Source organism: Primulina huaijiensis, chromosome 8 (genome assembly GCF_012295235.1).
Source record: "Primulina huaijiensis isolate GDHJ02 chromosome 8, ASM1229523v2, whole genome shotgun sequence".
Taxonomy (NCBI): Eukaryota; Viridiplantae; Streptophyta; class Magnoliopsida; order Lamiales; family Gesneriaceae; genus Primulina; species Primulina huaijiensis.
The window spans coordinates 2,112,795-2,137,080 of NC_133313.1; the positions used below are offsets into that span (position 1 = coordinate 2,112,795).

The 24,286-nt window shown below is 33.4% G+C and overlaps 3 protein-coding genes across 3 annotated transcripts; 1 reads left to right on the forward strand and 2 right to left on the reverse strand.

Annotated features, from left to right (window-relative positions):
• Window positions 1-498: 498 nt before the first annotated feature.
• Window positions 499-5,939, reverse strand: LOC140983558 (QWRF motif-containing protein 7). Its single transcript, XM_073450648.1, has 5 exons — window positions 5,261-5,939; window positions 4,010-4,246; window positions 2,754-2,843; window positions 1,485-1,595; window positions 499-1,249 (listed from the first exon to the last, which is right to left on the reverse strand). Exons 1-5 carry the CDS (start codon window positions 5,924-5,926, stop codon window positions 1,193-1,195), a joined length of 1,161 nt encoding a protein of 386 aa, XP_073306749.1. The 5' UTR covers window positions 5,927-5,939; the 3' UTR covers window positions 499-1,192.
• A 998-nt stretch (window positions 5,940-6,937) lies between these two features.
• Window positions 6,938-16,918, reverse strand: LOC140983503 (structural maintenance of chromosomes protein 2-1-like). Its single transcript, XM_073450584.1, has 21 exons — window positions 16,475-16,918; window positions 15,021-15,701; window positions 14,806-14,949; window positions 14,352-14,642; window positions 14,093-14,278; window positions 13,820-13,984; window positions 13,684-13,743; window positions 13,398-13,460; window positions 12,812-12,903; window positions 12,606-12,702; window positions 11,659-11,775; window positions 11,292-11,510; window positions 9,938-10,078; window positions 9,686-9,853; window positions 9,428-9,612; window positions 9,172-9,265; window positions 9,021-9,109; window positions 8,641-8,866; window positions 8,188-8,262; window positions 7,835-7,967; window positions 6,938-7,198 (listed from the first exon to the last, which is right to left on the reverse strand). The coding sequence occupies exons 1-20, from the start codon at window positions 16,790-16,792 to the stop codon at window positions 7,848-7,850; spliced, it is 3,531 nt and encodes a 1,176-aa protein (XP_073306685.1). The 5' UTR covers window positions 16,793-16,918; the 3' UTR covers window positions 6,938-7,198; window positions 7,835-7,847.
• A 1,190-nt stretch (window positions 16,919-18,108) lies between these two features.
• Window positions 18,109-19,084, forward strand: LOC140983171 (peroxisomal membrane protein 11-4-like). Its single transcript, XM_073450099.1, has one exon. The coding sequence runs from the start codon at window positions 18,299-18,301 to the stop codon at window positions 18,971-18,973; it is 675 nt and encodes a 224-aa protein (XP_073306200.1). The 5' UTR covers window positions 18,109-18,298; the 3' UTR covers window positions 18,974-19,084.
• The last annotated feature ends 5,202 nt before the right edge of the window (window positions 19,085-24,286 follow it).

The window sequence follows — 24,286 nt, forward strand, 5'->3', positions numbered from 1 at the left end:
CTTGTAGCAACATAGTGTCACATAGAAAGCGACAGGTAGACATGAAAGATTGTACCTAATTGGGAGCCGACGGGTCTGGCAATTAGTCCCATGAACCTCGTTGTAAGTGGTGTTTCGTACCCTTAGTATTAGTGTTAGTCATTCCCTACTATCGTCTTTGTTCATAGTCGAGACAGAGTTATTTATTAAGATCTGATGTCATTTTTTTATGGCTCACTTGTTCATTCAGATCAAATGGAGCAACGTCAACAACACGATGTACGAAAGCTTCTTAGCACTAACTAAATTACTTCTCTCACTCAAGCACGCTTAACCAAATAAAATCAAATCAAACGAATAAATGTAGCATGTCCAAACCTACACCATAGTTGGGATATCAAAAAATATCATAATGAATTTTTAATAAATGATCTCAGTATGCAACACTAAAAAAACACGAACCAGTTTTAGATCAATATAATTTGATTATTTCTTTGTACTATTTAACGTGTATTAATATTGTTGGGTCGATAAATCAGAGGATATTATTATTGATTTTGTGCTTCAGTAATATCAATTAATTTGAGAGTGCAATCTTATTCTTTTAGTGGAGTAGAATAAGATTAATAAATTATTTTGATTAATCATGCGTTGATTGGATCAAATTAATTTATTGGAGCTTAATTTAATTGAATCCGACCAGGTCCCTCTGGTGGCTCTAATATAAACTCGGATAAATTATATGAGTTATAATTTATGGTATATGTGGGATAAATTTATCTGGACTATTATATTGCATGGAAGTTTATCATCTAAATCTTCTAGATATGGTATAATATATTCTGTCCATTTAAATTTATATTTTAAAAGATATCATCATTATATTTTACGTTACAAGATATCACAAATATATTATATATATATATGTGATATTGTAACAAGTGACCACACACAATCCTACGTTTAGAGTTTGAGAGAACACCAGAGAAGACTTGGAGGTTTGGAGCGTAGATCCAGTGCAGAGAAAGATCGAAAACACGCTTCAAAGGTAATCTCTAATTTCTGTGTGTTGTAATTAATTAATTCGTGTTAAATACGTAGAACAATCGATCCTGTGAAAGAAGAGATGATTGAAATCACAAGAAGTTAATTTTTGTGATCCGATCTTCTTGATCTTGGCTAACAAATATTTTTTTGGTTCTAATTAAAGAATTTATTTCACTTCCTTCGCTAGTTGAATACGGTGAGCTCTCAAACTCTTCTCTTGAACCTGCACGTCAAATATTAAATAATCAATTGTTGTGATTATTTTTTAACAACATAATTTTCGTGTCTATAATCCGATTTTGTTCTATAAAAGCACTAATATCCAAGCATTTTGCAAACTGTATTCATTACAAATTCCCAGTAAACCTTGGCAAGATCAAATTTTTAGTGCAAGATCAAAACCAAAACTTGGAAATTTTAAATAAATTAAATTCCCACAAAACTTGATTCTGAATTACCTCTAGAGATGCAGCCACTGAATTAATAGTATTTCCTAATTCCTCATGTAATTGCTTCTGTTGTTTTAGCACCACCGCAAGTTCCAGTAGCATAAAACATGCTTTCTCAGCCTTGAACAAACAAAATATAAGTACTAATGTACGAAATCGACATAAAATACAATACGCTAAGACACCGTTTAATGTAAAATATACGACTCTATGTTCTTGATTCATCCAACTTTGTATCGTGTTTTATAATAATTGGAGTTAAAAATAATCATATTATCCATAAATTTCAATTTATTATCCCCATATTAAAATATTTTATTATCTCGTCCCGTGAGTCAAATGATGTCTGAGAGGTTAGAAAACACCTTTAGGAAATCGTCGTTCATATTTGAGAGCTTATATGCTAATTGCTATGAATTATGAGGCAATTTTTTTAAAAGAGTTGTGTAAAAAATATTAGGCTAAAATCTAATTTATGTTTTTGTATATTTTAATATTTAAAATAATAAAATGTTTTCGTAAATTTTATTACATCACAAATATACACAACTCAGATCCCACAAAAATATTTATTTGTTCATTTTTCAATTATATAATTTCCTTTTTCGTGTTTGTGAAAATTAAATAATTTTATAATATCAAATATATCAACTTCTTTAAACTTAATTGTCTTATTTTATTCAAATATCTTTACATCCTATTCTTGAAATGAGTTCTCGAAGTTTGTAAAATGGAAAAAGAATTGGCTCATTAACTCTTTTTATTTTGGGTTTTGGTCTATTAAGTTCTCTAAGTTTTGTTTTGATGCACTAATTTTGATTTTCTTTGGCTTTAAGATCTATTTCATCTTAATACCGACGTGACACTGAAAATGCTAACATTTAGAAAAATACTAGTGGGACATCAGAAAATCGCCAATAGTTATACCAAAATAACCTAAAATCATAAGTTCGTGCATAAAACCCAAAAATTTAATGGACCAAAACTCAAAATCCGACAAATTAGTGTACCAAAAAAATCATTTTCCCGCTTATAAATATCTAAAATAGCTAGATATAAGAACTTGTAAGCTATTTAAACATAGTAGCGTTTAGCTAAACTTCTACTCCGATCACTTATAAGAGTTTCTAATATGATAAATTTTAGATTATCCGACACATAAAATCCATGCATGTGGCAAAAATTTAAATATATAGCCTAAAATCATTTTATATAATTAATTAATTTGTGAAGCATTTTTTTAATTCTAATTTGAAGGTAAATGTAACTAAATTATACCTGCAAATGCATTCCTGAAATAGTTGCTTCTATGTTATCCATCACTCCCACGGCTTTGGACATTGCATCGTACAGAGACATTGCATCTGCCTATTGAAAACAATAAATGAAAACTTTTAATTATAAAATAATGATTATTTTATTTTGAAATTTATTTATAATTATTATTTTATTTTGAAATTTTAAATAAAATTCCTCTAAAGCTTAAAGAGTTTGACCAAATACATATATGCACGAGAAGGATTAAATAGAATAATTTGTTATTAGTCGATCAGAAATTAAAAATAGTTGGATAGTTAACACTTGCTATTAAAACAACTAAATGAGTATTATTTAAGTGATTATTTGGATTGTTTTAGTTTTGTTATTTGATTAATCACAAATATATACTTTGAATATCATATAGTATTTTTACTTATACTTTGAATATTAATAGTATCATATGGTTGGGATAAATGAGAAAAATGATCAAAAGTTTCATAAAAGATATAACTTCCTATAAAATTTACAAAAATTATTTTACTGTAAAAAAATCGAAAATATATTGACCAGGCTAATTTTAAATTCTGGTAATGATTAGCTTCAAAGAAAGCAAAAGAATAATTAATGGGAATTGATATTTATATTATATTTCTTATCATTTACACTTCATTTGTGAATAAGTCAATATTCCAGCAAAAAAAAAAAACTATATTTGTTAAAAAAAAATAAAATAAAAACAAGTTATTACAGTGAGTAAAATTTTAACTAATTAGATAATCAAAACCATATTTAAACCAACTTAATTATAAGATTAGAGGTGTAAACGAATCGAGCTGGCCGAGCTTTCGAACCGGCTTGAATATATTTGATTCGTATTCGAAATTATCAAACTCGAGTCAAACTCGAACATTCTCGAACATGATATCAAGTCGAAATTATTTTATTTGATAGTTCGCGAGCTTTAAAATTTCATTAATTTAATAATAATTATATATTTAATAAATATATTTAGCCCTAACTTTTCAAGTAGCTCCCGAATATTTCAAAATCGAACCCTAATCTTGATTCGAAACGAATTCAGCCAAAAATATAATATTTTGAGCTGCAAATCGAATCGAGCTCGAATATACCTTATTCGAGCATGAAAATTTTCTTGATATTCAGCTCGATTCGATTTGTTTATGTCTTTTTCAGTAATCTTACTTCGTCCACGTACAGAACTGTCGAAATTGATTACCATTAAAAAGCCAGTTTATATAGCATATTTCACTTACTTTAGAATCATGGAGGAGAGGGAGGCAAACGGATGCGGCTGACATTTTTCTTGAAACCCTACCGATTGCTTCTGCGTTTTTGGCCTCTAATCTCGACCATTCATTCAGCAAACTCATCTCCGAGTTCAGAATATGATTCAGTTTGATCTCGTGCTTCAGCTTTTGGATTTGGCTTCTCTTCTCCGCGATTACGTTACGGATTATGGAAATTCTTGCGTAGCCGCTAAACAGCTTTTTCTGCAACATAATCACAAATTAATCATACTTATAAACTTTCTTCTTTTATAAAGTTCAAAGTTGTTTGATATAATATATTAGATCGTTTGAGACAAACCCGCCCAATCAGAGAGAGGAAAATGCTACACCCGGAGAAGTTTTCGTCGGCATCTCCCGTGATTAGATGGGACGGAGATAGGTAAAAAATTTCAAATGACATTCTTTTTTAAAATTACATTGTTGCATTTTTGGGACAATAGATTTGTATCGACGTTTTTCAACACAAAAACTCTTATGAATCTGTCTTATTAATCAATTTTGTTATACGAAATAGGTAAAATAATTCAATTGGAATCCTTTTTTTTCGAACATTGTCGCATCTTTGGGACAACGTATTTGTATCGACCTTTTTAGATTTAGAAATTAGAAATGATTCCACCTCCGGGATTAGGTATTTTTGTCAACACAAAAACTCATATGAACTGTTTATTAATAAATTTTGTGAAATGAATATTCAACTCGATCCGATCCATGATTATCATTTTATCAAATTTTATTTCTATATGATTTGAGTTTTTTTTTAAAAAAAAAAAACACTATGTTATTATTATATTCGAATCAATTTGAATATATAATTTAATATTTTACATTCTGCTTGAACATTAAAAAAACGGTAAACCAACCGAAACCACTCAAAACCATTAAAAAAAGTAAATCTTAATCCACAAGATTTTTAATAAGACTAATCAATCGTATATGACAATTCGATTTTTGTTTTTTTTTTGTTACCGCAAAATCGAACTGTGATCACCTTGGTAAATGATTCGCTTAAATTTATCAGATATTTTAGAAAGATTTATTTCACATGCTCAAGTAATTTGAAAATGAAAAACTTCATTAATGTACTAATATCTTCTGTTTTTATTTCTATTTTTCCCTCAAAATTTATCACATTTTGAATTTTGTTATAGTAGATAACATATAATTATAATTGAAATAACTTGGAATCTAATTAGGATAAGAAGTAATGTCTACCTGAGAAATTTTCTTGACAGCAGCCATTGACGGCTCAGCTCGAGCATTGGTGAACCTCCACTGCAACAATCTGTTGTACATCACGCTGAACTGATGGTACTCTTCTTCCAATACAGGCGAAACTTTCTTCTGTCTCAAGTACTTGAGCAACCCTCCAACGCCCCCGCTTTTCGATCCCTTCTTCATCGATTTCTCCGAGTTCGCAGGAGATTTCGGCCTCGCCACAGCTGGAGCACCCGCCTGAGATTTGAACAGAGCCAAAGCCCCTGCTGTTGCCGGAGATTTTTTATGAACCGCAACCGCCGCCGACGCCGCAGCAACTATTGAAGAACCAGTCAAAGATCGGCCTGGGGACAATGCCCATGCTGAAGGAGAAGTGGAAGCTGATCTCGTATTCCTCGGTGGCGCTTCGCTCTTGCTCTTGGCCCGTGGCAGAAACCTTACAAACCCACCGGCGGTTTCCGGTGACTTTTTCTTCATTTTCACTGTAGAGGAGTTGGAGTTATCTTCGCCTAATTTAGAGGTTCTGGAAAATTTGGAAATAAAGGTTTGCACTTCAACCAGAGAAGTTGCCACAGGACCTCCGCTTTTGCTTCGGACAAGCCGAGGGGAGGTTCCGCCGCAGACGGCAGCCTGTTGGTGCCTCCGCCGTTGTGGGTTTTCCATGGTTTTAACAAAAGTCTTCGTCAGAAAAATAAAGCATGCATGTATGGGAAAGTGAGCATTTAAGTAATTTATGATAGTTGATAGGGGTAGCAATGCAAATACACGAATCCTACCAAACCAAAGTCAAATCTAATCTATTTAGAAGGAAGTTGGGAGCACGTTATAATAAGGGCTTTGGTTCTTCTCCACTAACTAGAGACCAAGACTCGATCAATATTCAATTGGTTAGTGTTAAAACAGTGGGAAACTTATATATTTTTCAATTTTGGTATTTTGCACCCCAATGTTAAAGGAGCCAACAATATTCGGGTCCATGTCAGCCATATTTGACGTCACATCATTATTTTTTAATGTAATATCATCATTTTCTGATATCACGCTAATATTTTTATGGAAAATGACCAAAAATAAAAAAATTTGTGCAAATTAATTGACTAAATCTCTTAATTGATTAACGATATGATCAAAATGAAATTATACAAGTGAAAAGGACGAAAAATAATATTCTAAAAAAAATTTTGTCTCGCTTCTCTTTATATATATCTAGGTCCAATCGTTTTAATATTCTTGTGCTAATTTTTTTATGTTCAAAAAATCCAAATAGTATTTTTCAAGTTATTAAAAATCATAAAACTTAACTTATTAAAAATATAATTTTTAATTTATTCAGTGTAAAATAGTGATTTCACAATTTAATTGAAAATTTTGATTAATTAAAATTAAATAAAATATTGTTTATTTGATTTACTAAATTTATTTTTTATTATTTAATTAAAAAATAAAATGGTGATTTTACTAAATTATCAAAAAATTGATTAATTAGAAATTAAGTAAAACTATTTTGCTAATTGGTTCATCTAATTCTTAATAATAAAAAATCTCGAACCATATGCCTTCAGTTCCTGTTCCTGTTCTTGTTCCAATTCGGTTTTAGTTTTGGATTTACAATCCTTTGGAACCAAAGGAACCTGGCTCGGTATAGGTATTCAACAATAAACAAACAAATAAATGTTGCACAACATTTTTGTGGTTCTACCAAAGCCATTCAAATCTATTGTTGGGATTACAACATCAAGAAAGCATAATCCAAAAAAGTACAGAAGTAGAAACGCATGAAGCTCATATAAAATTACTTACATTACAGGGAGTTGGAGTCTTCAGCAAAAAAAATTGAATACATCTTACACAACACAAACGAAATGACTAAGATTGAAATCAGAGAGCCTACCCATGACCATCAGATTGTTGTGGAAAGATATGAAAGGACGAGGGCTGCAAGAAAATAAGAAAAATTAAAGCATAATCAAGAGAAATTCATTAAGCTACATATCTAACGAAAGTAGTATGTCATTCAAAGTTGAGCGATAAACAGCTTCCAGATAGACGGGCATATTGCATGATATCCCAATTATTCCATTGGCGTTTCTATAAATTTGACTACCCTTAATTTCTGTTAAAGTATCTATGTAGCTGGTTTCGAAGTAAACTCACTAGCATCTTGGCCACAGTATTGCATCAAGACATGCTAGAGTGACCTCACTGAAAAGCGATAACACAGAAAGATTTAGGATCGGATCATGTGAACTCTCTTCATTGCATGGTGTTGGAGGGTGTAACACCGTTTATATTGACTGGACCGAGTGTAGCTAAAAAACTACACGACAAATCGGAAAGAAATAATGGAAACTGAATTTTTGCTTCTAATAACGACATTATCAAAACTTAGCCGCTCGTGATGCCAATGACCAATTTCAGCCATGAAAGATAACGAAAACTTTAGAGCAGAATCGAAGTCCAATATTGGCACAAAGAAAACATTTGCAAGATGACTAAAGAATCTAAGGTTTATGGTAGGTTTGATATACTCAGCGTTATTTTGTGAAATACATCAGGAAATATAATCCTTACCAGATAGCTGGAATCACTTGCTTTGTTTATTTGTCACAGTTCTCTGTACAGTAGAGACACCATCTACGAATTTTGTCCGGAAAAGAACGTTGGCATTATTAAACATGCCTTCCTTTAATGACACCACAATAAACTGCGAGAAAATCAAGGTCGACACGAAATATGATCAGATATGGTAGCAATGTGCATTAACAAAATGGTAATGATATTTCTAGCATCTTGAACGATTTTTTATGCTGTCAAGGAAAATTTCTTCTTGCTTTTGCATTGGATTGCCACTTTTATTTATTTTGGGTGCAAATTTTCGTACTAGGGGAAGGACAAAAGTGGACAAAAGAAGGAAAAGGACCAACTTGAGAGTGTGGAAAGTGAGTTTTGATCATCCTTCCAATGTTCTGAGTGTGACTTAGATCAAGAGCTGCATCAACCTGATGCATGTACGAGAAATTAGTTTTCAAATTGAATTTGAATATATTCGAACTTGCAAAAAGTTTCACAACACAACCAAATTATTTCATTTTCAAAGTAATAATGTGACACTTGCATTGACTTAATAAAAGATCAGGGGAAACTTTATGGAGAAATTGTTAAATCACGACAACTGAAAAAAATAGAATATCAAATTGGCCATCCTCATATGTATTCTCCTTCAATGATTTTATCCTCATACGTACACTCTCCTTCAATGATTTTATAGGAATGTGTAATTCCTTTAAGGAAAATAATTTTGACACATTTCTAAAGGTATTTCAATCGTGCTTAACTAAGACATCTTGATGCATACGAGCATTTCAGTTTTCACATACCTCATCCAGTATATAGAGTGGAGCTGGTTTAAAAAGAAGCAAGGCCAAAATTAAAGAGAGAGCAAGAAGAGATCGCTGCCCTCCACTAAGTTCAGATAAGGACTGTTTCCAGACACCCCCAAAAGCAACCCGAACCTCCAAACCATGGAGGAAGCTGCATCCTTCAGGTGGTTCGAGCTTCGACATTGTGCCAGGCAGCAGAGTAGAAAATATAGATCCAAAATCTCTGGATAATTTGAGCACTAGATAAGCATTTTGCTCACAAGTATGGCCATTATTTCAAGAAATGGTAATAAAGCACCGTTATAGTAACTTCAATTCTACTTCAGAAACCATGACAAATATCGTAAGCAGGCTTGAATTTTATTACCCAAACTTACTTGTTTACTTTAACCCAAGTGACTTTGAGCATTTCCTTCTTCTTTTCATCAAGCTCTTCAATTACCATTTTGATTTTTGACTTGTCATTCTAGAGAAAGAATATTATAAGTAACAACCATCTGATATAAACAAGTTTTCAATATTACTAACCTCGATAATATTCTTTTTAGAAATCAAGTCATTGTACTCATCTTCAGCTTTTTCAAACATAGCCATGACCTTCTTGTTCACCCTTTTCTCTAGGCTACAACAAAAAGGAAGAAGACAATGAAAATTCTGGGCTATTGCTTTTGCTGTTTAATATGGACATTAAATCTGAAGTTCAACATCCGGCCTAATATAAAAATAAACAATTATCTTGCATTCTTGCTCGATCTTTTTTCTATTTATCTCGCTCAGGTCTTACCCTGATTGTTCAGATTGCAGTTTTTGAAATTGTTCCCCAGCCTTATGAGGATCACGGGACGCAAAGTCATAATCTGATCCAGCTCTCCCAAATAGTTGTTTCTCAGTTGCGATCCAAGAATGCTTCTCTATCAATTTCTCAACCTTCAAAGAACAATCTTTCTGATCCATCTCCATGCGTTTCACCTACATTTATTAAAAATAAATGTAAGAAAATCGGGATCGGCCTCAAAAGAGTAATTGGCTTCCATTAATTTACCTCGTTATCCATTCTTTTCCTCTCTAAGTTTGCCTCGCTAATTTTATTTTGGATTCCTTGCTGCTCCTTGACAATACTAGTAATCTGTGAATCACATTCTTTGAGTTTTCTGCGGGCCAAATTGAGCTCAGATTGTGCCTCATCATGATTCTTTTTTAATAAAGTAACCTGAAAGAAAAAGGTAGAATGATAATTTTGCTGTCTTCTGATAAGAAATACTTCTTAGAGCATCAAATTCTTTTCTCTATGTACCTTGGTCTTCTGAGACTCCACAACAATAGTAAGATCATTCATCTGCTCCCTTAAAGCAGCTAGTTGGTGCTCAAGTGATGTTCGTTCCTTATCAACAGCTTCCAATTCCATTACCAGTCTCTCCCTTTCACTCTCATGCCCCTAAGGAATATTGTCAAGGATATCACAGGTAGTCAATAATTTCCCTTATTTGATGAAGGGTGAAGTAACAGAATGCTCCAACATATTATGTTCAATGCCTAATCAAAGTGGTTACCTTCCTTGAGCCACCAAGTGAGATGATGCATCAAAGGTCAAGATGCTTGTAAGAAGATAGCTATAATGTCTTATGTCATTATTAGGGAAAAAACTTATGATATAAAGAAACATATTCAACTCATTTTTCATTGTTAACAGTTTATCGAAGGAGTTTGAATTGAGATAGCAATGTTACATATTATGTTAAGGAAGACATACATATAGTTCTAAGCAATGTTATAAAAATCGGCCTAGGTAGCTGGCAGCCGACCGCCTAGGCATTAGCTGGCAGCCGACCGCCTAGAAAAAGGTTAGTTGGGCCAGCCTACGCGGTCCTAGTCTTTTATTTATTTATTTTTTGTTTTCTTTTTTAAAGGTTTTTGTTCTTTTAATTTAAATTAAAAAATTGAATGATAATTTTTTATAGGCTTTAAACCAAAATCCAACGAGAAATGTGCTTTGTTGATTGACCCTAAGACATCAAACTTCATATTCGTCTACGATCTAGCGTGAGAAAACTTCACGAGTATGATTTTGCATCTGAAAAATAGAAAGATCGTAACGATGATATTGAGTTAATTTAACCAATGATTTAATATCCTAAAATAAAAAGTTCATCTCATTGTTATATTAGTCATGTTCTCTCAACCTATATCAAACAATGATTTAATATCCAAAAATAAAAATAAAAATAAAAATAATTTAAAGATATTAATATATAATATTACTATATATTATAAAAATTAATTCAAAAAAACTGCCTAAGCGGTAGGTAGTTGTCCGCCTACCGCCTATCGTTTTTTAGAACAACGATTTTAAGTAGTAAAATTATTTATTAAAACATTTTAGCCTGATATATAAGTCAAAAAATTAGTTCACGTTAGCTAGCATTTACTTTCTAAGATGTTCTAGACATTTCTGGAACTCTGTCTGCATGACTAGTGGGATTTCATAATTTCCCAGAAAATTGGCAACTCTAAGTGTTTTTCTACAATTTGTGGCCAGTGGAGATGTGAGGCTTCAAAGTTAGTTATAAATGAAACAAAGATCATTTTATAGTCACTGCCTTCTGCAGAAGATTAAACTTAAAAGATGCTAGAATGTGCATAATACCTACCTTGAGATCCTTTGAAGCTGATTGCATATGACTTCTAGTTTCCTTTATCGTTTTCTCCAAGTCTTTAAGTCTGGTTTCCCTGTTTCCAGCATGATCATGAATTGACTTCTCCAAGTAAGAAACTTTGGATATGCAATCTTCATAGAGAAGCTTCTTTTCCTCCAAGGCACATTTAGCATCTCTAAGCTCCCTGTCAATCTTCTTCACCAACTCACTCAACTATACATCATCAAGGAAACAGAGAGATAGAGATGAAAATGCAGTAGTAGAGAATACTGGATGAAAGTGCTTGCTGATTTAAAAATGAAGAATAGCAAAACAAAACACTTGAGTTTAGATGCATTAAGTACACATAAAAAAAGACAACCTTATGATGCTCATTTTGCTCAAGCCTGTTCTGGGAGAGAGAGAGGTCAAGTGACTTGAGTTCCAGCTGTGACTTAAGGTCTTTAAACTTTCTTTGAAGGGGAAGAAGATCAGCAATCTGATGCCAAAACATGGAAGAATTATTATCTTCATAAGATCAATAAGGAATGTAGAATGTAGATTTAGGTTTACTTCTGTAGTCTCATCTCACCTATAACAGGATTTCACATTGAAGTAACAATACTATATCACTTGCCCAAATTCTAGCGGTGGGAAAAAAATACCGAATTTTCAATACGGTATGGTATCAATACCGAAATTTTCAGTTCGGTAAAGGTATGTAATTTGAAAATTTTCGATATATACCAAAATAATATATATAAATTAAAAAATATATGATATTTTTAAATAATAAAATTAATTTTTTTGAAAAAGATAAGGTATTTTTTGGATATACAAGATACCGTACCGAAATCTCGTATACCGCGACATTTCGGTATAAAAAATTTTAATACATTAATTTTGAGTACGATATACAGTATGCATTTTTTCGGTACGGTACGATATTCCACCCCTACCAAATTCCGTGAAAATTAGCTTGTGCAGTTACACAGTAGGAAATAGAAACGCAGACACTGGATATAGTCACCATATATCTCCAATTTCTGTTATCAATTTTGTTCATATGTCTTTTGTTAGACAAACAAAAACCATGACTAGTGAATAAGACTAAATTCAAAATAAATTATTTAAACCATTTCTTTAGTGTACGTACAGCTCTAAAGTCTAAACAAGGATACAATGCTGAGATCGTTGTTACACTTGCAACAAAGAAAGCATAACATAGATAAATGAACCAACTCTTGCAGTCCAAAAGTGTAAAAGTAGAGGACCACAAACATAATTTGCATCATCACAAACTTAAAGGTAGATAATAGGAACATAAACCTTAGCATCAATTTCTGATAGACGGTTTTGATGAAAAGAAAGCTTCAATTCAGCCTCTGCCAAAGCATGAAGCTGCCTCAATAGATCACCTCCACCTCTGACATTATAAGCTAGAATATTAGAATGATGTGATATTCACCATTTCTAGGGTTAGTTGGGTGAATTAATTGGAAATTAAAACCAAAACCTATGGATAATTCTCTTACTTGCGGCTACCACCAGTTAGAAGTCCACTGGGCTGGAAAATGTCACCTTCAAGAGTTACGCTAGGTGTTCCAGTTTCTCTATTGAAGGCAACCTATAAAACATCAAATTATTAGAATAAGGAAGAGAAACAAAATTCTAGAACTGCAGCTGCAATATAAAGCTTGCAAATAGGTATGAGATGATTGTCACAGACCATCACAAAAGCAAAAACAAAGGCGAAAATTTTTTAATCATTATTTCGTGAAGGTTAAACTATGTTTATGTCATTTCCAGAAGTATCAATGCTGCCCAAACTAAAATCAACAGGGTGGCAATACATAGACAATTGTCTACATGAGCACAATAATTATGTTATCCTTCAGCTACGCATGCAGCAACCAGATGGCTCAAGAGGGGGGGGGGGGGGGGGGGGANAAGCCAAAAAATTGTGCATCAATATACATTTGTTAGATCAAATCATGTAGCTGCAAGGAAACTATTACCGAAACGGAAGGTTCAAAGGAGTACAGCAACATATAGGGCATATATCAAATGAAGTTCATCAGCACATCACTAGCATAAAAACATGTTACTAGGTGAGCTTACCTCTCTTGCTGCATCAATTGTTTTGCAAACAAAGGTTGACCCAAATACATATTCCATTGCACTCTGCATTGCACTTATATCTCTTAGAAGGGGACATATTATAATGCTAAAACCTTTTTTTTCTTAAAAAGGAGGAACTGTGAAAGTGAATTTGATGAGTATGTCAACGCGACAAATGCTTTACAATAATCACGCTAACTATTAAACCATGATGAAGAACATATGACCAAAGTGAATGCATAAATTGAAAAACGAAGTAGAAAGCAAATGTCATCTGAAAACATACTTGCAGGGCTTTGTCATATCCGACCAGAGAAAGAGCCACTTCAGCATTGCCTTTGCCAACCTGAAGAAGGAAAGAGAAATTATATTCAAGGAGCTAGATAAATTAAGCCAACGACAGAGATGGCAGAGCTGCACACCAATCTAGCCGCAGCATTTTGAACTCTCTGTGGGACAGGATGGTTTTGAATCTTGTTTAATGGAATGATTGTCACCCTCCTTCGCAGACCACCTTTTTGTAGAAGCTGTTTTCCAGTGTTTTCTGTGTCAACAACAACATTAAATAACTTCCCACCAGCAGCAACCTGCGGGAAATATTATCAGATAACACCAAAGAGCATTCATATTACTACATACACATGCAAAAGGAAAAGTGGCAAATAACTTAGTGCAGCAAATGTTAATTAACGAACCTCTAAGGCAACCATTGCAGAGCTATCTTTAATCTTAATTAGCTTTGCAACAACACCTTTCACCCTTGACCTATCGAAATTTTTTTCTGGATCACTGTAAGTGAAGTCAACATTTGCCAATTGTGAGGAGATTATCCGTACTTCATCTTTGAGTTTCTGCACCATCTCTAACTCAGTTCCATGGTCCTAACACAAGTTTAAGTCAAGATGCAGGTACTTTAAAGATAGAACAATTAGATACCATCAAAGAAAGACATACCTTTTGCAGTGTTTCCATCTGGCTGTCTTCATATGCAAGAGCTTCTAAAGCTTCTTTAATTTTTTCAACATCCTTTCTCTTGATATTGAGCTCCTTCTCTACAGTAACAGCAGCTTCACGTGTTGACGTTAATTTAGTATTTTTCTCCTTAAGTTCTTTTTCACAATGACTTATTTTTGTTTGCAACTGCTTCAGATCTGTTTCTGCCCTTCCAACAGCTATCTTGGCATCTCCAAGTTGATCTTCAAGGCACTTCTCTTCATTTCCGCTGCTCTTACCTGCTATAACACCCTGAGTAATACATTAAATAATGTCAAAGAGATTATTCTGCTCTTACCTGATATAACACCCTGAGTAATACAGTAACTAATGTCAAAGAGATTATTTGCCAAGTGCTAAATTGCTACATACGTTCTTAGTGGAATAGTAATTCAGAGGGTATTAAATTGTTTACTTGATGCTCCTTCTCATGCTCATCTAAACTTTTTGAAAGCTCTTGAACTCTTCTCTTAAGATCTGAAGCACCATCTTCAGCATTTTTCACAGCAGTAACCATCTCTTGTGCCGATTTTCTTAATTCTTCGATACCCCTCTCAAGCTGGAAATAATAGACAATATGACCAAATGTAATAGAACACAAATTAAACTATTTAACAGAGCGAACTTTACCTTGGCCACATTCTCTTTCTCAGTCATAATATTGTCCTCTTGATTTTTAAGCACGGAAGTCTCCTTCACCAGATCCCGAGAAAGGGAATCAACTTTATCTGATAACATTTTTATTTCCCCTCCCATGCTTGCTTCTTTTTCAGCACTCAGTTCTGATATCTTCTTCTCCATGTCCTTTGTCTCCTCCTGCATCTTCGTAATAGTATCGTCAACCTCAGAAATCTTATTTCTTATTTCTTGAACACGTTGGACTGCATTGTCTCTGATCTCTTCTGCTCGCACATATTCATAAGCAATGCAAAATCTTTTCAGTCGATCCAACTCTGCATTTCCATTAGCCCATTGCATGTACTGCATCCTTTCTTTTCTCAACTTTTCCATAGCTGGGAGTATTTCCTGGTCAAGAAGCTTGTCGATCTCATCTACCTTGCTCTGTTTCTTTTCAAGTGTTTTGAGAGCAGCTTCTTTCTTTGTCTCATACATTCTTGTTCCAGCAGCCTCTTCAAGCATCGACAATATTTCTGGAGGTTTCATATTCAGCACTTTGGTAATACGCCCTTGCATTATAAGAAAATGTGGATTGTTCACATTCAGCTGCACTGAGTGGAAAAGATTCTGAACTCGACTCGGCTGAGCTAGGTGCCCATTGATCAAATATTTGTTCCTTCCACCAACTACAATCTATAATAAAATAATGTAAGAGAATTAGGTCAGTCCAATGGGTATTTTTAAGCAGGCATTTTAGTATAAGAAAACGGGAATAGGCTTCTTTGATTGCAGTACTGGAAGAGTTGTGACTGTCCGATTGTGTTGATTAGTTAGCTAAACAAACCATAGAGGTTTGTGCAGATCATGAATGCTAGTAAGTAGTAAATCACAATTTCTTCCTCATGCAAATGAGTTGAATTTTTCTATCATGAATTCTTAAACCCTTTAAAGATAGAAGTCCAAAAAATCACCCAATTTTTGAGGCAATAGCGGTTTACATCACCATCATACTCTTTACCCAAAGGTGGAAAGAGCATTTAGGAACTAACGTGATGCATTTTGTCTAAAAATTTAAAGATTTAAAATGATTTTATAATAGATATAATGGACTTCTATAGCAACTTAGTTAAACATTTTCATAAAACGAAGACACATACGAATTAGTTGGAGACCATTGTGCAGTCAAGCTGGCCCGAGGCGTGACAACTACAGTTGGAAAAAGGTACAAGAAAAAAATTCTGATAGGTCCAAGAATATGCGATGCTAATACCAATCAGCAGTGCGATTCAACAGACTATTCTCCTTTTCGGCCCATGAAATGACAAAAAACCAAAAATTGAAAAATATTTTATTAAAGTTGAGGTTTTTCTTCCAAAAAAAAACACATGCTTTTTATGACAAATTAAATGCTTGGACAAACCAATTTCAGCAAAAAAAAGAACTCATGAAATTTTAAAAAAAAATACCTGGCGGGTAACTGTGATTTCTGGACAATCCTCGTATCCAAGAGGGCTGCGACTACGATCAGAGTTCTCAAATACAACTGACACAGTAGCTTTAGTAATTCCAGCTTGGCCTTGCTTGTACACCAGCTCCTGCAAATTGGAAGCCCTAACCTGCTGCAAATTCGTGATTCCTAAAACAAAACAAATAGAATCGAGAATGTTCGATTTTCCCGACCCATTTAAACCCGTAATTGCGTTGAAGTAAGGATCAAAATCCGGGACCACAGTCCTGGTTGCGTAAGACTTGAATCCTTCCAAACAAACTTCCTTAACGTGCATTTTCTTCTACAGAGCTAGAATTGAGGAAATGAGAGTAGAAATTTGAATTTTTAGGGGTTTTGGAGATCAAAACCGATAGAATCGTAACCCTAAGTTTTTGGAATGTTTACTTTCTTGATTTTGGGAGGGAATAAGGTGACGCGGGAAAATGAAACCTTTCTGTTTTCAAATTATTTTATGGGCTTTATTCAATATGGGCTTTTATTTAGATGGCCCAATTGTTGGTGGGAAAAGCCCGGATATTTTATCTTCGCCTTTATTTAGTGATCTAGGTATCAAGGCTTTTTGCCCAATTAATCATCATGATAGAAATCTTGATCATGAGACAAATTAGTTCATTTAAATTATTATCTAACAAAATACTATTAATCCAACAAGATTATCTAAATTCGTCCCTCACGAGTGGAATAGGTGACTTTGACGAATGGTCATATGCCAAATTCGCGTTACCAACATTTTCTCAGGGAGCACGTTGCTCATTATTTCTCCGATACAGTTTATCTGACTACTGTAATTTGTAGACAATTGCGTTAGTCGGTGAATTTGTTATATTATAAATCCAAGAGGTGTACCAAGCCTTTTCCGATATTACCTTTTTTGGGTTTATAAGATATTTTATATTAGTTTTTAAAAAGAAAAAGTTAATAGAAATTCGATTAAATGAAGTGATGACTTACATTGAAACTATATATGTTATCCACAACTGTGTTGACCTTTGTGCATATCAATGAGATGACTCTCGCATATTGGATGTGATGAAGTATATCAAAATTATATATTCAATAAGCAAGTTTCACCTTATCGATGGGCACAAAGATTAGCTCGATCGGTAGACAACACACTAACTTTTAATGAGAGAACAAATTTATCTTTTAATTTTGTTATTAAATTAAAAGTTATTATATTTGTTCGCTCATTAAAGTTCCAAACGTTTGTTAATCTGAATGAGCCTTTGTTAATAACTAGTATCCATGTGCATATATTATGCGCTGATAAATTAATTTTTTAGTTTATAATATTATTTTTATATTAAGCAAGTTTTTTTGTAAACATATTAAGAACTTTAAAGATGATTGTTTATAACATTTTATAAAAGAAATTATTAAAATAATTGTTATTTTCGAAATTTATAGTGCTTTACTTTTTTTAAAAAAATTAGATTACGGTGTGTGTATTTATTTAGTAGACATTTTGAAATATTATTTATTTTGAGAGAGATGTATTTTAAAATATATATTATGCAACTGAAAAGGGCTACTTGTCCACAGCTCCACCTCCAAAACCAAAGGCTCATCCTTCATCTCTTTCACCCAAGGAAACAAAAACAGAAGAAAGAAAAAACAAACAATATTAATATGAAATATAAGGACAAAACAATACCATCCAACCATATAATTCCACAATTATCCCAAAAAAATACCCATAAATTTTGTGGCTGCCGACGTTTAAATTACACTTCAAAATCCCCCCCATCATGATTAACACAATCGAATTTCATCCTTGGCCATGAATGACACAGTAGATAAACTAGTGATTTTTCTTGCAAAAAGAGATGGAATCGACAAACTTGTTAAAACCTTCCAATATGTATCCAAACTAGTTCATTGGCATGCAGAAAGAACAAGTCCAGAGTTCGCTGGCAGAGCCAAGAAATGGGAAGTTGCCTCCGGGCTCAGCCGGAAGGCCTTCCGCAGCGGCCGGTTCCTCACTGGATTCAACGCCATCCGGCGCAGTCCAGGAGCCACCGTAACCTTCCGGTTACTCGCCATCCTCTCCAACGCTGGCGAAATGGTTTACTTCTTCTTCGACCATTTTCTCTGGCTATCAAGAATCGGAGTCCTCGACACAAAACTTGCTCCAAGGATGAGCTTTGTGTCGGCTTTCGGCGAGGCTTTCGGGTACATATTCTTCGTCGTGTCGGATTTTATACTGATCCGGAAGGGGATTATGGAAGAAAGAAGGCTTGTTAAATGTGGGGAGGAAGGATCTGAACAGGAGAATATCAAGAAAATTAGGGTTGATCGGGTGATGAGATTGATGGCTGTGGCAGCAAATTTGGCAGATTTGGTTATTGCGATTGCTGATATTGAGCCCAATCCTTTCTGTAATCATGCAGTTACGTTAGGGATTAGTGGGTTGGTCTCTGCATGGGCTGGTTGGTATAGAAATTGGCCATCTTAGATATAATTAATGTAAATTAAAGTTTGTTGATGTATTTTTTAATTGGGCTCCGTGAAAATTTATACAAAAAAATTGTTGTATAGAAATGCTATGTCAGCAATTTTTAGTTCATCCAAACACTCCATCAAACATCAAATTAACTATGAAACAAACAAAAAAAACAAATATAGGATGGCCCAGATTCGACGATTGTCTCAATTGTACCAAGACGAGTCTGTTCCAGTGTACTTATATTCTCACTCACACGCACCTAGGAAATTTTATAAGGGGTCACCTATCACATAATTACTTCAATTCAACCACGCTTAAATTTGGAGTTCTTATGTGATGAGCTCTCGAAAAAAGATTCGCATTCTTGATATGAGTAGTACATGTCAAATCTTTTAAGTCTTCTTTAACTGCATAGTCTCATACCTTAACAGTTTTAGAATCTCTCTCATTCCGATGTGAGATAGGTTCATTCATGTTCCTTTCGCCCAGAAGTTTGCTAGGAGCCGCTCGTTGTCCGATCAACCTCATGACACCGGCGATCACCTCCCGTCTTCTTCGATCTCGGGCCTCACACATGTTACAAATTAATTCCTGAGTTCCAATATTGTTAATTTAAAAATTTTTCGTACTAATTGGCATGCAATCTCTGTTTTCAACAATCCTTCTATAAATCTTTGGGTTGGATTTTTCTGGTATTCGGATAATTCAGTTTGGGTACTCGATTTTTCAAGTAGTAGTTCATGATATCCTAATCCAACTCCATTTTTGGACTACTGAATATGTCGGGTACCCGATTATTTAGGTTCGGGTATGGGTACACCTTTATTCTCCTAAATGAAAAAAGGCTTGGATAATAAGAGAGGGAAGTGGAGATAAAACTTAAGAGACTTGGATTTGTGTTGCTGAATTGATGAAAACGGTCCTTGGACTACATTGATTCGGGATTGGAAGAATATTTCAAGTTTGAATGACGTTGGGAAATAGTCAAGTCCACTAGTTTATTTATCTTCTTCATACCCTTCATCGGATACTGGATCTGGTAATCCGGGTAGAACAACCCATTCCAAGTAATCCAAACCCGACTGAATACCCGATTAATGCTACCTATAACTACCAGTGTTCCGTGGCACACATACTAATTTTTTTTGTGTTCGATAATTATGGTGTAAAAAATAAGGGAAATTGGCCTTCAGTCTCCAGCCGTCGATTTTTTTGTGTTCAGTCCCTAAGTACTTTTTTAATACCACATTACCACATGAAGTGTACCACATTTTGTATGACATAGTACCACAATTTTGTGGGTAGGGAGTGAACCCAAAGAAATATTTTGATTGAGGATTTTTCACCAACTTCCCCTAAAAAATATGTATTATTTTATTAGGAGATGTAGATTAATGATTAGATAAGATTTACTGATATAGTTTGAACTTTTAGATAAATTTAAGAAAAGTTTGGGAAAAATTCATAAAAGGTTAGAGAGAAGTACAAAAATTAATAACACACAAAAATTCATTTGAGACGGTCTCACGAGTCAATTTTGTGAGACAAATATCTATTTGGATCATCCATGAAAAAATAATATTTTTTATTGCAAAAGTATTATTTATTGTAAATATGGACATAGTTGACCCGTCTCACGAATAAATATATGTAAGATCGTTTCACAAGAGACATACTCTTAATAATAAACTCACACCAGTAAAGTTAGTTGACAAATATTATGAAAAATAAAACTGTAAAAATAACTTTGTTGTCGCATTGACATACCAAAGTTAGTTAGTATGATGTGCTAAGTTTAATAATATAATAAAGATTATTATTATATTTAGTCAATTAATTATAACAAGAAGATAATCTTTCACAATATCTATGCTAATCTCTAGCAAATATAGTCCCGAAATCCAGTTTACGTTTAGAAAAACTCAAAGGACCTTTGGAGACCATACAAAGACAACATGAGATGGTATAGGCATTGGGATAATGCCCCAATGCCCGGTGCATTAGAAGTACTCGAGAATGCTTAAGTTATCCAAGTGTTAGGATCAGTGCAACAATTTCAAAGAGGGTGAATAATCTAATGTTGTTTTTTTCAAGATTTTTAAGTCAATAAATTGATTTAGGATTTAGCAACCGAAGGTATTTTCTTGGCCTAAACCGATAAGTGGAACAACATATGAATATTCTAAATGCAGAAAAGGCTCAAACAGAAGCGGTGAATATGTGCTACATGAACTGATGTCTAATGAATACACAGGGGGTGCCTATAGTGATGAAGAACCATTAAATAACTAAGGTTAATGATAAATTAAAACTGTTAAGAACAAAAGTGCAAGAATATTTGTTTATAAAATTTAGAATTATAATCTCTTCTATGTATACGAAGGATTCCATTAGAAGATTTATTAGTGAAAGTCATTGTATAAACCCAATCCAACCGAGTTCACACTTTCAATTGAAATTCCTTGCAATATCTCTTACAAGTCACCATTTTTAATGACAATCCAAAAACACAATGCAACAATCTCCACACTTTTTAACATTAACTTCTGTAAAGATTTTTTGAAGAAGTAAATAAGATAGTGCGATGAATGCAACTATCGGTAGTTGCACAACTATATCTGGAATAGATCTGATATGAGCTTGAAGTGGTGCCTTAAGTGATCTCCTTGAATCAGCAGAAGAAAGCAAATGTGAATTCAAATGGCTGATTAATTTTTTGCACACTTTTAATGGTCTTTAATGAAGTTTTCATCCAATATTTATAGATCAAAAGATCCAAAGGTTCAAAGGCACAACTCGGTACAGATTTGATGTAGGCGTTCTTTTGTGTTCCTTCACCTCACATCTCTTTTTGTTTTTGTTTTTATTGTAATTTTATTCAATGTATTGTCAAGAATAGTTAATGCTCACTAAAAACAAGGGTGTATGTTTTCTGTTTATTACTCCAAAAAGGTGAGCTCTCGTCGGTCGAGGAACACGGTTATTCTGCTGCTAAACTACGTGAGAAAAACCTGAGTGTTATAAAGGGGGCCAGAGGTGAGCTCTGTGTATCTCCTCTTACGTCCAATTCAAGTACCAGCCATAAAATAGATACGTCGATACGATGTTGATGTATGTAATATCATATCCACGCTCATGCGAGAAAAAAATACAATTGACAGAAATTGAAAAATACATGACTTAAATTGAAATTTGTCCGTATGAAATATATACATACCTAATCAAAATTATAATTTTTTTTGTTATTATAATTGTCATTATGATATTTGACATAAGGTCAAGATGATGATTTATTATGATATAGCTGAAATAATTAAATTAAAAAGAAAAAAAGAGAGGATATTTAAAACAATATCATGTCTCATTAAAAAATAGATTTATTGTTTTCAATAAAAAAATATCTCCCAAATCCCTTCCCCTCCACGTCTGATATCTAACAAACTTTGCAAAACTTACTCAAACAGTCAAACTCCATCTCACGTACAATTTTCTCTCGCACAGCAGAAATTTGTTTCTCAACATCAATGATCAATCTTCGAAGATCTAAGCGGTGTTCCGGACTCAAGAACTCAAATGTTATCTCGCTTCTTTTCACTTCCCGAAAAATTTATCTTATGACGATTCATACACTGAGAGTGCGGGTGAGGCTGAAAGGATTCGACCCGACGATGTACAGATTCAGCCAACGCCAAATGTTTTCATTATGTCTTTGTATTTTCCAGAAATTGGCATGTGTGGTGTATTTTGTTCTCACTTCTCGGTGGTGCTTGGGGATGCCAGGATCTTATTAAACTCTGGTATGAAGTTGACATCAAATCTAGAATTGGGTTTCATTTATTTCCATCTTGCCGATTGGTTTTCCCTTTCACGTATGTTCAAATTTATTTATTGAAGTTTTTTAATGAAAAAACCAGTTGCCGAGGGTTTTATCTATGTTTCTTCATTTTATTCTGCTTCTAGCGTAGACAGAGCAATTAATCTACACACCCGGAATCTGCGGTCGATTTATGGGGCAAAAGATGGGAGAATGAGGAAAATAGGACGGTTGTAAGTTTTTATTTAAAAAAAAAGGAATGTAATTTATTTTTTTAGCAATTTTTTAAATTTGTTTAATAATTAATTTTTTTATTAATATATTTAAATTTTTATTTTTATTTTATATATAATAAAATTTATAATTTAATTAAATAAAAAACTTATACGATCCAATCCCATCCAACTCAACTCAATCCACATCTCACTTCACTCCTTCTCAATTTTCACAAAATATTTTCTTCTTTTCAACTTTTCTTACCATCCATCGTAATTTTGTTTGGTTTCTAGCTAACATTGAGTTTACAAGGTATACGTCCGCAAGAAATCGAACGTAAGAATCATGTATAAGTAAGAAATTATTTTTTTTATTTTGAATTTTACTTGGTCGAACTCGACCCATGTATTCGATTGAGATGTTTTTTGTTCGTATCTAGATTGACCAACTCGATCCAGAAGAGTGGGTCGAGGTGTTAAGAGCTCGGACGAGCTCGCATTGTGAAGAGCTCGACCCAGCACCTTGACCCACCTCGACCTGGTTCGATGACTCGACCCAATTTCTTAAGTGAATACTATTTAATTTTAAATTTTGACAACTAATAACATTTTTGTTTTTTTTTGCTGAAGTGTTTGGTAGACGTTGCAGACGAATACCTTGTAGAGTCATTGTTAGCCAGAAACCAAACAAAATTACAATTGATGGTAAGGAGGGTTGAAAGGAAGAAGATATTTTGTGAAGATTGAGAATGAATGGAGTGAGATGTTGATTGGGTTGAGTTGGGTGAGATTGAGTCATGTAAGTTTTTTAATTAATTAAATTATAAAATTTATTATATATAAAATTAAAATAAAAATTTAAATACACTAATGAAAAAAATTAGTTTTTAAACAAATTTTAAAAAAAAGATAAAAAGGTAAATTACATTCACTCCCTTTTTTTAATAAACACTTCCATCAATCCCGTTTTCCTCATTTTCCCATCAGTCTATGCCATCGAAATTCGCGGTTGATTTTTTGGGCCAAAGAGGTGAAAATATTAGAAAATGTGGCAAAACGAATTTTTACAACTTCGCTAAATCTGAGTTATTGTTCTCATGTCATACTTTTGATCGGTTCTTCATATTGAATCGGTTCTTCATATTTTCTCACACATAAGATATATTTCGTGTGCTTTTGTCTATCTTTAATTAAAGTTTTTTTATTGCGAAAGAACACATTTTTTGTAATGGAATTAGAAAAACATGTTGTATTTAAAATTAGAGATGTACCATAATAAAAATGAGATTAATG

Excerpts from the sequence above, each read along its gene's own strand:
- LOC140983171 (XM_073450099.1), top strand. The coding sequence starts at position 18,299 with ATGAATGACACAGTAGATAAACTAGTGATTTTTCTTGCAAAAAGAGAT.
- LOC140983558 (XM_073450648.1), bottom strand. The coding sequence starts at position 5,926 with ATGGAAAACCCACAACGGCGGAGGCACCAACAGGCTGCCGTCTGCGGC. Across the intron at positions 4,247-5,260 it reads CTGTCAAGAAAATTTCTCAG|AAAAAGCTGTTTAGCGGCTA; the intron begins GTAGACATTACT and ends ATTATGTTGCAG. Across the intron at positions 1,596-2,753 it reads TTTCAGGAATGCATTTGCAG|GCTGAGAAAGCATGTTTTAT; the intron begins GTATAATTTAGT and ends TGTTTGTTCAAG.
- LOC140983503 (XM_073450584.1), bottom strand. The coding sequence starts at position 16,792 with ATGCACGTTAAGGAAGTTTGTTTGGAAGGATTCAAGTCTTACGCAACC. Across the intron at positions 14,643-14,805 it reads AGCATGAGAAGGAGCATCAA|GGTGTTATAGCAGGTAAGAG; the intron begins GTAAACAATTTA and ends TGTATTACTCAG. Across the intron at positions 9,266-9,427 it reads CTGCAATCTGAACAATCAGG|CCTAGAGAAAAGGGTGAACA; the intron begins GTAAGACCTGAG and ends TTTTTGTTGTAG.